Genomic DNA, 14426 nt, shown 5'->3' with positions numbered 1-14426 from the left:
ATCTAGTGCATTCAACAGCACAGCGGAACCTTTCAAGATCTACAGGGAACTAGCCAATCCTTCTGCAGTCTCCTCCTCCCCGTCTCCCTCCCAGGCCCTCTGTAATGCACTGGCCACACACTTCACCACAAAAACCCAGGACATCCTGAACTCCCTTGTCACTCACCCTTCCCACACCCCCATGCCTTCCTTGGCCCCACAACCTCCTCCTTCCTCCCCATCACACCTGAAGAAGTTACCAGAGTTGTCCGCCCATGAAAGTCTTTTCTAAACCGGTTTCCCCTTGCTCATCCAGAACCATCAACAACATTGGCTCTCTTGCCCCCTCACTCGCAAATTTCTGCAATCACTCTTTTGCCACTGGATCTTTTCCCTCCCCCCTCAAGCACTCCTTTATGTGCCCCCTCCTGAAAAAACCTTCAGCAGACCCGACCTGTTCTGCCAATTACCGCCCTATTTCCATCACTCCCTTCCTGGGGAAGCCACTGGAGAAGCTTGTCTTGCCCCAACTCAACTCTCACACCGAACTTGTTGGTGGTCTCCACAACCACCAATCTGGAGTCCGAGCATCCAGAGGCACAGAAACTGCTCTTCTGAACCCCCCTGAAGAACTGATCGCATCTCGGGACTCCAACTCCTCAGCTGTCCTCACCCTTCTTGATCTCTCCTCTGCATTTGACATGGTCAACCATTCCATCCTCATACAAAGACTCCACGATACCCTTGATTTCTCGGATCGGGCACTGGACTGACTGACATCCTTCCTAACTGACCGCTTGTCCCAAAGTCATCCTGGGCACCTTCTCCTCTCCAACAACCTCCTCCACCTGTGGCGTACCCCATGGTTCTATACCTTTCTCCTTGGCTCTTTAACATCTACCTTGCTCTGCTGGCATGCCTCATCTCCTCCTTTCCCCCCAATTTCCAGTGTTGTGCAGACGACACTCAACTCTTTCGCAAACTTCCTGCTGACCCCCTTGCACTTTCCATCATCCCTTACTGCCTATCAGCCATTCAGTCCTTGTGCACCTCTAACGATCTCTTCCTCAACGCCTGTAAAACTGGGATCCTTCCCATCGGGACCCCTGCACCTGCTTTCTTCCCTTCACTCTGGCCTTCCTCCATGGGCTCCCCACTGCTCCTTCCTTTGAAGCCAGAAACCTTGGAGTAATCTTCGACTCCTCTCTCCTTCCTCCCTTGAACTCGGGACATTGCCAAGAAGTCCCACTTTCAGCTATTCCTTCTCAAAGAATTCTCCCTTTTCTCACTTTTCCCCAGAGGCTCCACATTACCCGTGCTCTGGTTCTCGCTAGGCTTGACTATTGCAATAACCTCCTCCTGAATCTAACTTCTTCCACTCTGCAACCCCTCTGCTAATCCAGAAGAGGGCAGTGAGACTTATCCTTGGCCTTCAGCCCACGGTCTGCATCTCTCCTGCCCCAAAAAGTCTTCTCTTCACTGGCTTCTGGTTGCTGCTCGGATTAAATTCAAATTCCTCTGCATCATCCACAAGGTTGTCTGGGCTCAGGGACATCAGTATATTCAACTTTATCTCACTAAATACTCTCCCTCCAGACCTGTAAGTTCCTCTTGCACCAACTCTTTGGGTGTAAAGCGCTTTGCTAAACAGAGAGCAGGTGGTTGATTGCTTTCCTCAGCTGGCTCCCTACTATGGAACAGTCTCCCCCTCCCTCATCGTCTTGAGCAGGACTTCCTTAAATTCCAGAAGCTCCTCAAGACTTTCCTCTTTACGTCTTCCTTTCCATTGTCTCTTGTCTGCTAATATCACAGTTGCTGCGATTGGTGTCCTGGGTCCTTCTGCATCCTTGGACCCCTGACCTACCACACCCAATCACCCCAGCTTCTGTCTACTCTCAGCACTTGCCTTGGAGGCTTGCACTGACACCCAACACGGCTCCAGGCCATGTAGCACTTATCACACATGCACTTAATCTGTTGCTCACTCACTAGCACGCACATCCCAGCACCTACCCCCACCCCACTCTTACTTGCTGCACTTGCACGTTCTGAATACTCACAAGGCACCGTAGGTTCGTCCTTATTTCCTTTACCACCCTCTGTTGTGTATTAAATATGTATCTCTCCCTTGTTCCATTCCTTTGATCTGTGGGCGCTTTGAAACAGTATGTACTTTGTGTAGAGGTGCCTAACAAGTGAACAATAAATAAGATACTGCAACCTTACCCGTATCTCTCTAGAATCCAGAATTCCGTGCACTTCGTACTCCTCTCCCGAACCTTCTACACTCACTGGACCTGGCGCCTGTTGTAACCTGGTACCCTCTCTACAAGGCTTTACAAGATTTACGTCAAAGGTTGGATGCACCTTGAGACCTGAGGGCAACTTCAATTTCACTTTAACTGGGGACTGGACTTGTTCAATCTCAAATGGACCAATGTAACAGGAACTGAACTTGTTTTCTCCATTAAGAGCAATGTTCTTACTGGAAATTCAAACCAACTCTCCTACCTGAGAATGTGGGGCTGCTCTATGCTTGCGGTCAGCACGTTTTTGTAGCCTAATTTACTCCTCTAAGGCCTCCATAGCCCTCTTGATATTCACCACCATGATTTTTCAGTCTACTCTCAACATTGGGGACCTCTACCTCCACCAAACTCACTTCTCTAAGAAATCTTGTATGAAAGCCCTGGCCCAGAAAGAATGGATATATATACTATATACAAAAAGTAATGGGTGGAAGGTTTTGAATGAATCTGAACCACTGGCACTGCTATGGGCAACCTTCCACACCACCGTTTTTTAGCCCGTCTGCGCCATTGCAAAAGGGGTCCAGCCATATGCAAATCAGTCAGGCACTGCCACCAATGGGAGCAGCCCTGCCCGAACTGCTAGGCCAGGTCCCCTCTGCATGGAAACGCAAGCAACCCCAGACATGTTTCGGCCTTCTTGGACCTTCTCAGTGAGGTGCAGCTTGGTTCCCTATGGCACAGCAAGCAATGGACCCACGTCTGGGCATACCCTCTCTCACATAGTGAGACAAACTATAAACACAAAAGTGATCGGTGGAAGGTTTTGAATGACTCTGAACCACTGGAATTGCTCTGGGCAACCTTCCACACCAGACGTGGAACCCTTGCTCACTGCTCTGAAAGAGGCACAGCTCCACCTCACTGACGAGTCCCAACCAGGCCGAAACACATGTCTGCAGTTGCTGTTGGTACGCTTGTTCAGAAGAGAATTTCCTGGCATTTTGGTGCTGGACTGCCCTTGGGCAGGACAAAGACTGATATGTAGTGGAAAATGTCTCTTCTGTGAAAGGATGGTGAGCTAAAGACTGGGGTTTAGACTCTAACCCGGGATATAGGCCAGTAGAGAGCTACTCCCAGGACCCCCCCTTGTTTACACATATTAAGTAGCTTTGGGTTTTTGCCAGGTACTGGGACTATGAAGAATGATGATTTTCTTCCTCTTATGGGTGCAGGCCCCAGACTCACCTTTCCTGCTTGGATTTCCCCTTTGATAGTCTTGGTTCACTCTCCTGTCAAGTACTATCGTGCAACCCAAGGTATGGGAAAAGTCTCTCTCCCTTGGTCAGGGTCCCAAACACTGTATTCTCGGCTTCTTACTCCCCTCTGGGGTTTTCACCACATTTCTAGAGCCCCTGCGCCTTCCCAGCAACATGCATACTTTTTCCTGTGGTTTGCGATCATCCTGGGTGTTCTTTGACGCTTGCGAGCAGCTGTTGGGCTTTCCCGACTCTCGTCGTCTTTTTTCGGTCTGTACCGTCTCTGCAGTTGCAAGCTTCCTTCGGCATCGCAGTTCTCCTTTCTCACGCCCCCCATGCTTTAGCAATTCCTGGAGCTTCTCTCTCAGGTGTTGTCGAGCAGTGCTGCCACTCTGGACTGGCCCTGGACCTTCCTGCTCCCTTCTCAGCGTCCTGATCTGCTTTCCTCCTTCCTGGACTGTGCTGACTCTTGCGGCTCCTCCAGGGAGGCTTGGACAACTTGTGTAATCCTTCTTCCCTTTTTGTATCCTCAGAGTGTTCGTATTGACTGGAATGCATACCTTGGTACCGCGGTGCGTTCCTCAGTCCTCTGCACTTCTTCTTCGTCCCAATACTGACATGATTACTCTCTACTGGGTTAGGTGGATTCTTCCTCGTCTGTTTTCTCATGCATTCCATATGGGTAGTCCCTACTCTTCCTCGTCTCAGTGCGTCTCACACGGATGGGGGTCTTCTGTTCTACAAAAAACATATGAAAGTGTTGGGAACTACAGAGGTTTGTATAGGGTAGGATGATGGGGGCGGTAGGGGTGAAGTACATAGATACCGCGCTCTTTCCCCCCCCCATGAGATCCGCTCGCTATGTACCACCCCCAGGGGGGACTATCTGGTAGCAGCCTTACCTCCCTGGCCTCATGGGAAGGGCCCCCCCCCCCATGTAAGCATTGACTATACCCTGAGATTCGTCACTATATACCCCATTCACACTTTCTTAATTATGCACCTACTCCGATGCACACAGTATATACACACACACAAACCATCCCTTATCCACAAACATACACATTCATTCTTTATTATGCACGCACAACATTGCACAGTGCTCAACAGACAAACCTTCTTATATAATGATTCTCTCTCTCTCGCTCTCTTTTTCCCTCGCTTTCCCTCTCTCTCTCTCCCCCTCTCTCTCTCCCCCTCTCTCTTTCCCCCTCGCTCCTTCTCCCTCTCTCCTTCCCTCTCTGTCCTTCCCACTCTCTCCCTCTCATCCTCTCATCATGATATGTACACAAAATCTTGTTGATGATTTCATGGTGGGAGTTCCTGGGTAGTGCTTCATGGGGAAGGCGTAAGTAGCTGGGGAAGATGTGAGTGGGGGAGGGGAGGGGCACTTGTGGAGGAGGCTCTGGGCCTGTTTACTACCAATGTAATGTTAATACCTCTCTTCTTTATTTTACAGGAACCGTCACAGCCATTAAACTTAACTGCGAAACCAAAAAGTTCAGATCATCCCAATGCGTCAAGCTCCCCAACCATAAAGATGAGCTCTTATGGCCCTTCACCCCCAAATCACGGGTCTGGCAGGGACATGCGGGCCAGTCCCCAGCAAGGGAACCTACCCTTAGGTATGTGAGATGGACCATTTGTAGGTTGCTCTCAGCCGCGACTGCATTTTAAGGTAATCTCTCTGGCAATTGTCATTGTGATAGGTCACCAGACAGCTATCCCTACTACCCTTACAACCAACTCCACCGTCCTGTAAACCAATCAGACACTGTACCCCCACTTTGGTTCACTCTTGTAAGTTCTGTCTCCCTCAGCTCCACCTGGGCCTTCCCTATAGCTAGCTAGGTCACTCCTGATATTAACTCCGATGCCCTGACCACCAGCTCCTTCACATTCAGCACAAACTTCTTCCCGCAACCATATTCCTGCCCCCCACAACTATCCCCTCAGCCAAGTTCACCAATGTTCCTTTCTCTTTCCTGCAGCCAGCTCGACTCAGTCCTTGCGACCAGCCCAATTCACTCCCAATAGCCAGCTCTACTCACCCTCTGTGGCCAGCTCCACTCACTACCTGCGACCAGCTCTACTCACTTCCTGGTGCCAGCTCCACTCATGCCCACTAGTCGCTCACTACAGGCAGCTTCACTTGCTCCTTGTATTCAGCTCCAGTCACTCTCTGCGGCAAGCTCCACTAACTCATTCTTGCTAGTTCGAGTCATTGTCTGCAGCCAGTTCCAGTCAATATCTTCGCTCTCTTATACTTAGTCATCGTAGTTTTCTTTTTTGAAGGCTATTGAAGTACCAGAAGGCGGAGACCCTATTCCAGATGCCAGGCTGCAAACTGACGTTACAGGTGCAACACTTCTTTTTGAGCTCACCTTCTGATTTTGCTCTTTACAGGATTCCTTGGGGAGGGGGATGCGATCACCAAAGCCATTCAGGAGGCACGCCAGCTCCTGCACAGTCAGAACGGTGTTGCGGACAGTCCTGCAATCAACCTGCACCGCAAGGTGAGTGGAACTGCTGACCCAGTGCACCCCAGTAGTATGAACAACACCCTGTTCTGCCAATGCTGCTCAATTCTAATGTTTCTATTCCAATACTGGTAACAATGAACAGCTCTGCCGATGTCCTCTGAGGCTTTACTGTCCTCTAAAGTTGCTGTGTTATGTTATTAAGATGTATACTGCACACCGCTGCCCTTTTCAAAGTTTGTTTTGGTTCGATTTGGTTGTGTTTGTCTATGTGAAAATCCATGTACCTGTGCTCTGTGTGCTTACATACACATGTGCACCGTTTCCATCAGTGCAGTTCAATCTTTGCCTCTTTTTATTTTCTGCAGGAGGGGCTCAGTATGGACTCTCCGCCGTCAAAGGATGCCATGGATGAAGCATCAGTGCACCAGATGGATGATTCCCTGTTGAACTGCAGTATGGACGGTGACGGTACGAAGTTAGGCCCAAACAGGGGTGGAGGAAATGTCTGCTTTAGATTCAGGTTTTCTGGGTGCATTCTTCTTTATGCGACACAGCTGCGTTAAAAGCATACAATCCGGAAAGACCAAACCTTCGAAAAGTGGAGCCAATCTTTTCCCTTCCTCCCTTCTTCAGTCGGGTGCTTCTGACCCACTGTTATCGCACACCACATCTTAAGCACCTTTAGAACCTGGGCATCAGGGACCCCCTGAAGCTCCCAGAGCTCAGTGAGATCTGGAGGTACATGAGCCAGATGGGTAAAGACCTGAAGTAAGCCTGAACCCCACGCAAATGGCAGGTGGGGAGGACCAGAGAGAGCGAGCGCAGCATCCCCACAACCATGACAGCTACAGAAACCTCACTACACCCATAGTAACCCTTGAAGTGCTGGCACACTAAAAACCCCACACATCTGGTTGGTGGAGACAATTATCTAAAGAGATCTTAGCATCCTGGCTCCCATTATGGCGGCAGAAACCTCACTACAGCAGTGGTAACAGAAAGATCAAAGCAACCACAACAGAAATGCGGTGGACTCTTAAAACCCCACTGACTACTAGTGCTGTTTTGACCAGGGTGAGACGGAGCCTTGGAAGTGCGGGATGGGCTGTAGAAATGCGGTCCTCAAGCAAGCTGAATTGCTTCCTTTTTAGTTTCATTTAAGGTTCCTCAGCCTTTTTACCTTTTGTGTTGTAGAATAAACTTGTTTGAACTCGCATTGTTTGGTGATCCCTCATCTGTGCCAATGCTTTCCCCGTATTCTGGCTGGGGTGGGCATGCACCCCCTCTCTCTCACTGCCCAATCCAGTCTTCCCCACCACCCTGTTTTTCCCCATTCCCTGCAAACTCTCATCACTCACCACTCCTTTCATATCACTTTCCTTACCTTTCCTTTTTGACAAGCACCTTTGCACTACAACATTCTTGGTTTTGCCTGCCATCTTGGTTCTTTGGCTCAAACAATAAAGTTTCATGTAGTTCCTTATTTTTTTTAACAATTGGAGATTCACTAATTAAATGGTGGGGAACTTTGGTTTTATTGTTTCCTCCTTTTCTTTTGTTGTAGGTTCAAGGCACTTTCCTGAATCGAGGAACAGTAGCCACATCAAGCGTCCCATGAACGCCTTCATGGTGTGGGCCAAGGATGAGCGGCGCAAGATCTTACAGGCTTTCCCCGACATGCATAACTCGAGCATCAGCAAAATCCTGGGTGAGTGCGTGTGCGTGTGCGTGGCCAGGATCTGTACTGTGTGAGTGTGTGCGCAAGACCAGGGTTTGTACAGAGTGAGTGCAAGATCCTTGGTGAGCATGTGCTGGGCCACAATCTGACCATGGGTGAGCAGTTCCGGGATCTGTACTCTGTGTGAGTGTGAGCAGCACCAAGATCTGCACTTTAAAGTGTGTGTGGGGCCAACATCTGTACTGAGTGAGTGCAAGATCCCAGGTGAGTGTGTGCAAGCCTGGATCTCCACTGAGGAGGTGCAGAATCCTTGGTGAATGTGTGCTGGGCCAGGATCAGTACAGAGTGAGTGCAAGATGCTGGATGAGTATGCGCAGGCCAGCAATATGTACAGAGTGAGAGCAAGATTGTGGTTGATTGCAAGGAGGGCCATGATCTGTACTGAGTGAGTACAAGAGTCTGGGAGAGTGAGCAGTACCAGGATATGCACTGGAAAATGAATGCAAAATCCTGGATGAATGTGTGCTGGGTCAGTATCTGTACTGGGTGAGTGCAAGATCCCTTGTTAGTGCGAGCAGCACCATGATATGCACTGTGTACGGCGAGTACAAGAGCCTCGGAGAGTGTCAGCGACGTGGAGATCTGCATAGATTCTATGAATTCATGAACTTCGGTCACAGTGCTCTGCTGTTGGATTTGCACTGTGGTAACAAGTGCAAGAGCATGGGGAGCACCTGCATAGAACCCATCACCCTGTAATTGCAAAAGCTTTTGTGATTGCACCGTGGGTCTTGAAATGGTTGAATGGTGGGTTCTGTTCTGGGTGTGAGTGTGCTGTGTGCTAGACTAAGGCTCTGCCTTGTGATTAAGCGCTAATTGAACGTTACTCTGCTTATGGGAGTACAAGAGCCGCCATGTACGATGCAAATCACCGAACAATATAGAGAAGTGTGAGTGACTATGACCTGTTTGTGAGCTCTAATGTGGATGTTGCGGTTTTGTGGCAAGTTGCTATAAGGGTGGGATGTCTCTTTAGAGGGCTATTTCTTATTGTGTGACAGTGTGCTGCTAGAGATCTCATTCTGAGGGTGTTTCTTTCTGCGTTACAGCTTGCATGCAGGGAAGTCTCTTTTGTATGTTTCCTCTTGCTGTATCTCATTCTGGCTCTTTACTGGGCTATCTCTTCCTGTGGGCTTCTCTTTCGTTCTGATGTGATTTCTGGTCGTGAAAGTCTGCCTCTCTCTTCCAGCTCCTCTAATATGATTTCTGGTTGTGATCGTCTGCCTCTCTTCCTGCTCCTCTGATGTGATTTCTGGTTGTGAATGTCTGTCTCTCTTCCTGCTCCTCTGGTGTGATTTCTGGTCCGGATCGTTTGCTTCTCACTACCTGCTCCTCTGATTTGATTTCTGGTTGTGATTGTCTGACTCCTTCTTCCTGCTCCTCTGATGTGATTTCTGGTCCCGATAATCTGCCTCTTTCTTCCTGCGCCAGGCTCTCGTTGGAAGACGATGTCCAACATGGAAAAGCAGCCATACTATGAAGAGCAGGCCCGGCTCAGCCGTCAGCACCTGGAGCGGTATCCCGACTACAAATACAAGCCCCGCCCAAAGCGCACATGTATTGTGGAAGGAAAGCGGCTGCGGGTGGGCGAGTACAAGGCACTGATGAAGAACCGCCGGCAGGACACACGGCCGAGCTACGTGATATCGTGAGTAGCAGGGAGACCTCTGGAGTCTTGCAGACAATAGTGTGATGAATCCTTGGATGCGGTCACTTTTCCCCTATGGGGAGCCCCTCCCCATGAGGCCAGGGAGGTGAGGCCGCTACCCGATCGATAGCCCCCCTGGAGGTGGTACTCAGCGGGAGGATCTCATGGGGAGGCTTGCCCCCCAAATGGGACTAGGGTCGACTGTGGGGAGAACGCAGTATGCGTCCCTTCAATCCCCGTCACCTATCCCTCCTTTACCTTGCCATCCCATGTGCATGTGTCGGGTACATAATAGTAGCAGTACTGAGACGAAGAAGGGTCAGGCCCACCTTAGAGAGCTCTCAGGTAAATACTGGGATGAGGAGGAGGTACGGAGATATGAAGAGCAATCCTTAAAACACTAGCGAGCAGTGTAGCGTTTCAAGAGTCCTGATTGGCCAAAGCCAATACAAAATAGTAGAGAGAAAAAAAAGTCAGACCTTCCCAGGAGGATCAGCGTGGAGCAGGAGGAAGCCGCGCACCCGAGAACAAAAGAAGAGGCGTCCTTACCTGGTCTGCAGTATCCTGGCCCACCAGAGAGCTGGAAGAGCGATAGTACGACGGGGCGGAGTCCTCAGACCGCGCAGTCATGGAGAGACTTGCCACCTGCCAAGCACTAAATGCTGCGGATCCGCCTCAGTAGTCGCACAAGCAGAGAGAGAGCCAGAGAAGCTGAGCAGAGCAACAGAAGTGCTTGCAACCGGCGAACAAGACCCAGCAGAGACACAAAAGGTACAAGGGCTGTTGGGGGAAGAAAGGAGAGTGAGAGAAGCCCGGAAATCGGGGTCGGCGACCCACACATAACTGCCTTAAGTAATCTGAGACACAATATTACCCTGCAGGTTAGTGAACCAGGTCTGTCCCCACCGAGACATAAAGAGGAGAGAAGGGTCTGGTACCCGCAACTGAAGAAAGAGGTCATCACAACCACTCTTCTTTGTCGCAGTACCTTGCAAGGCAGTAATGCAGGTTTTCCAACAAAGGTATGGGATCCGCACCCAAGATAAGTGCCTGGGAAGGGAGTCATTCACCCAACCTTCGTGAACTGTGGTGAAGAGCCTAAGAAGGGACGGGGAAGAGTCATTCCCCCTACTACAGTGAATTTGCAAGCCAACAGTGACCAGAGGAAGGAAGCCATACCCCCTGGTGTTGTGTATTGTGAAGCCAAGAGAGCTCCGTGGAAGGAAGCCATACCCCCTGGTGTTGAGTAGTGTGAAGCAAGAGAGATCAGGGGAAGGGAGCCATACCCCCTGATGTTGTGTACCCTGAAGCCAAGAGAGATCAGGGGAAGGAAGCCATACCTGCCCCCTGGTGTTGTGGACCGTGAAGCCAAGAGAGATCATGGGAAGGAAGCCATACCCCCTGGTGTTGTGTACCGTGAAGCCAAGAGAGATCAGGAGAAGGAAGCCATACCTGCCCCCTGGTGTTGTGGACCCTGAAGCCAAGAGAGATCATGGGAAGGAAGCCATACCCCCTGGTGTTGTGTAGTGTGAAGCCAAGAGAGATCAGGAGAAGGGAGCCATTCCCCCTGATGTTGTGTACCCTGAAGCCAAGAGAGATCAGGGGAAGGAAGCCATACCTGCCCCCTGGTGTTGTGGACCCTGAAGCCAAGAGAGATCATGGGAAGGAAGCCATACCCACCCCATGGTGTGTACCATGGAGCCAAGAGAGATCAGGGGAAGGGAGCCATGCCCCCTGATGTGTACCGGGAAGCCAAACAGGTGGAGGCCTGGGGAAGGGAGTAATTGCCCTGGTACTGTGGAAGAATGGAGAACAGGATACCTGGAGAAGGGAGACATTCACCAGGAACCCAAAGGTGAAAAAACCTATGGGCAACAAGAGATGATGTTTGATTTGGAACTTTACCTTTTGAATTGGAACTGAGGACTTTACTGCATCACAAGCTGGAACTTTGTTTGATACCTTAGAAAGGAACTGTGACCTGGCGAAGGGGGTCATTCTCTCAGGTGAAGTTCCCACCTGCAACTGGATCTATAGTCCATTGTCCAGAAATAGGGAGCCATTCTACTGGACCAAGAAGATCCACTACCTTGTTAGTATTAGTTACAAGTGTGAGGGACAGAAGTAGGCATTTTAACACAAAATGATGGACTCTTTCCATTTACTCGAACATTCTGGTTGAATCCTTAGTTCCTTAGTGGAGGCAGGAACCCCCTCTTTGATTTAGGGAGAGATTGGTTTTCCTCTTTATTTTGATTTAAATAAGTCTATGGCAACAATCATGTTACCTGCGTGTCAGTCTTCTTCTGCACCCTTACAATAGACGGGACCGCTACCACTGCCATCTTGTGTGCACTGGTTTGAAGGAAGAGAGAACCACCCTTTTACTGCAACTATAATTAAAGCAGGGCTTATTGGGGAAAGTAACGTGATTAATAATAATAAAAGCAACATAAAAAGGTTCAACAACAATAGGATGACTTCTATCTGGGTTCCCCACCCTATCCGTTCACTTCACTCACAATCCTGGGATTTTGTACGTGTCCCCCACTGTTCTTTCTTGTCATCTAGTTCTTTCGCCTCTGATCATCTGCTTCTCATACTTGATGCAGTGGGAGCTCCTCACAGGCATTTGTAGGCCCATGTGCACCTACAGGTTATGCCTCTGGAGTGGCAGAAACGTGGGCTTGATAAGGGCTGCCACCATCCCCAAGCTTCCACCAAGGGAAGCTGTATTCTGTCTCATTTGCAGCTCCCTATCTTGGGGTCCTGGCTCTGTTCCCCAAATCCCAACCTGGTCTTCCTCCTCAGTGATTTGCAACACTCATGTTGCTATGGAAATCTCTCCCATTCCTTTTCTCCCATCCTCTACACACTCCTGTCTCTCCACCGGTATCTCCTTGATACCACCTTCATCCTCTCTGATGATACTCCCAACTTCCTCCTGAACATACGTTCGAATGGATTGTGTCCTACCACGTATTCTTCATCTTTAATATATTCAAGTCTGCTTGCAACTTGCTTCAGAATTTGTTTTCCATAGGGGGCGAGGTTGTGCAGCGTCAAATCTTGGTCCTCGATGGTCTCCGTAGCGTCCCTCGTGACGTGGATGCTGGTATATAGAGCACGCACGCTGACCGTTACCTCAGTTCTGTTTTTTCCGCATTGCTATGTGCTTTGGAGCTAATTGCCTCAGCGTTTCAATTGCGTTTACTTCGATATGGCCTTGACACGGAAGACTGGCTTTAAGCAGTGTTCAGACTGTGGGGCTAAAATGTCTATCACAGACCCTCAGCGCGTTTGTCTGTGGTGCTTACGATCGGTCCACAAGGTTGACGACTGTGGCTCGTGTCAATCGATGACTCTTAAGGCCTTGTGGGAAAGGAAGGGGAAACTCGATGCAGGTAAGCTCTCTCCCAAATCCTCGGCCCTTATCTGACTTGAGAGATGTATCTCCTGTAAAAAAAAAGTTCTAAACATAGACATTCGAGGTCCAGTTTACGACGGTCGTGCTCCTCTTCCCATAAAAAGGGTAAGAAACAGCATCACAGGTCCTCGTCTTCCTCTTCAGAAAGAGTTTCTTTTCCCAAAAAGAACTCGACTCCAGCAGAGTTAGAAAACTTCTGTTTAAAAATGTTAGACTCCAAAGGAGTCTAACAAAAGTGGCCACCCCTCAGCGCCTATCAAGACCAATAGGGAGTCTCGTGTGTCCCCTTCTCACACGCCTCTGAGCCCGGGAAGAGATGTTCCTCGACATAAGTCAAAGAAATCTTCCACGACGCAAAAGAAGAAGCATGTGTCTGTTACCTCGAAACATTCACTAACTGCATCAAAACCTTCTTCTAAGGTATCAAAACATGTATGTTCATCGCCTGAACCTTCGAGGCATGTAATACATATATAGCCTCCGAAGCAACATAAATTGTCGACGCATTCACTGATCATTTAAAAAAATCTGTTAAAATCTTTGCCACCTTCAGCTCCGTCAGAGCATTCTTTGCTCTCGAAGACTGTAAAGTCTATACCTGATGATCCTAAATTCCTCCAACCCATTCCTAGATCTGATTTCTTTAGGAAAATGGGTTCAATTTTTGAAGATGATGATGAGGAGGAAGAAGAAGATCAGCCCCCTTTTGGTTATGAATATGGATCACAAAATGTTCCAGAGGAAATAATTTCAGATGAATCCACGATGCAAAATCTTGTGGAGACATTAAAGGAAACAAGTAGTTGGGGAAACATCAACAGAGATAGAATTTTGTAATCCTGAAATATCTGGTTATACTGATCCCTCTTACAGGGCAGTAATTGGTAAAGTAGCTGCATATCGGGGATGGTCCGGACCTGCAGCTACTGTGGAGACTGATGACCTCACTGACATCCTAGACAGTGGGCTAGTTACAGAAGCTGTATTGCCATTTCATGCAACCTTGAGAGTAAGAGTAATGGAGGAATGGCTAAAGCCAGATTCTGTTCCATCGCTTAATTAGTTATTAACAAAGAAATACAAGACTGCTTCCATAGAACCTCAATTTCTGAACAGGCACCCAACGCCAGAAAGCTTAGATGTTCAGGCAGCAACAGCTTCTTCAAAAGCTGCAGCCTATCCTTCTGCTCCGGCAGATAAAGAAGATAGGAGGATTGGCTCTTTGGGTAAAAGAGTATTTAGTGCAGGAATTATGGCACTAAAATCTACCAGTGCATTAACAAAATACACACATACCCTTTCGGGTGTGGCTGCTCTAGCAGCAGAACATATACCCGAGGGAGAAGAGAGAGAAGGATTTTTAAGCCTGAAAGAAGATGGCAAAGATGCCATTATGCAATCCCTACAATCTAGTTTTGATACAGTGGACTCGGTCAGTAGAGCCATGGCTGCCAGCACAGTACTTCGACGTATGTCTTGACTAAGAAAATCTTGATTTTGTCAGGGTCCGGCTTGACTGAATTCCACAGGAGCTGATGCTGGCCCCACAGACCCTCAACAAGAGTTCACCTCTCAACCCTAAAGTGAAAGCTGAGCTGAAAACCCCAGGAAAGGGAAAGGGGAATTTGGATAAAATAACAACG

The 14426-nt window shown here is 49.0% G+C and overlaps 1 protein-coding gene across 3 annotated transcripts in view; it reads left to right on the top strand.

Moving 5' to 3' along the window:
• SOX13 (SRY-box transcription factor 13) overlaps positions 1-14426 on the top strand; it is a 184297-nt gene that overhangs the window by 144985 nt on the left and 24886 nt on the right. For all 3 annotated transcript variants that reach the window (XM_069633101.1, XM_069633102.1, XM_069633103.1), the window contains exons 10-14: positions 4947-5112; positions 5894-6003; positions 6336-6438; positions 7535-7678; positions 9140-9356. In XM_069633101.1, the coding sequence (XP_069489202.1) occupies positions 4947-5112; positions 5894-6003; positions 6336-6438; positions 7535-7678; positions 9140-9356 (740 nt within the window). The remainder of the gene's footprint in view (positions 1-4946; positions 5113-5893; positions 6004-6335; positions 6439-7534; positions 7679-9139; positions 9357-14426) is intronic.

This window comes from Ambystoma mexicanum, chromosome 13 (assembly GCF_040938575.1).
Source record: "Ambystoma mexicanum isolate Mex_15411 chromosome 13, UKY_AmexF1_1, whole genome shotgun sequence".
Taxonomy (NCBI): Eukaryota; Metazoa; Chordata; class Amphibia; order Caudata; family Ambystomatidae; genus Ambystoma; species Ambystoma mexicanum.
The sequence above is the reverse complement of the archived record's forward strand: the minus strand, read 5'-3'. Positions and strand labels throughout refer to the sequence as shown.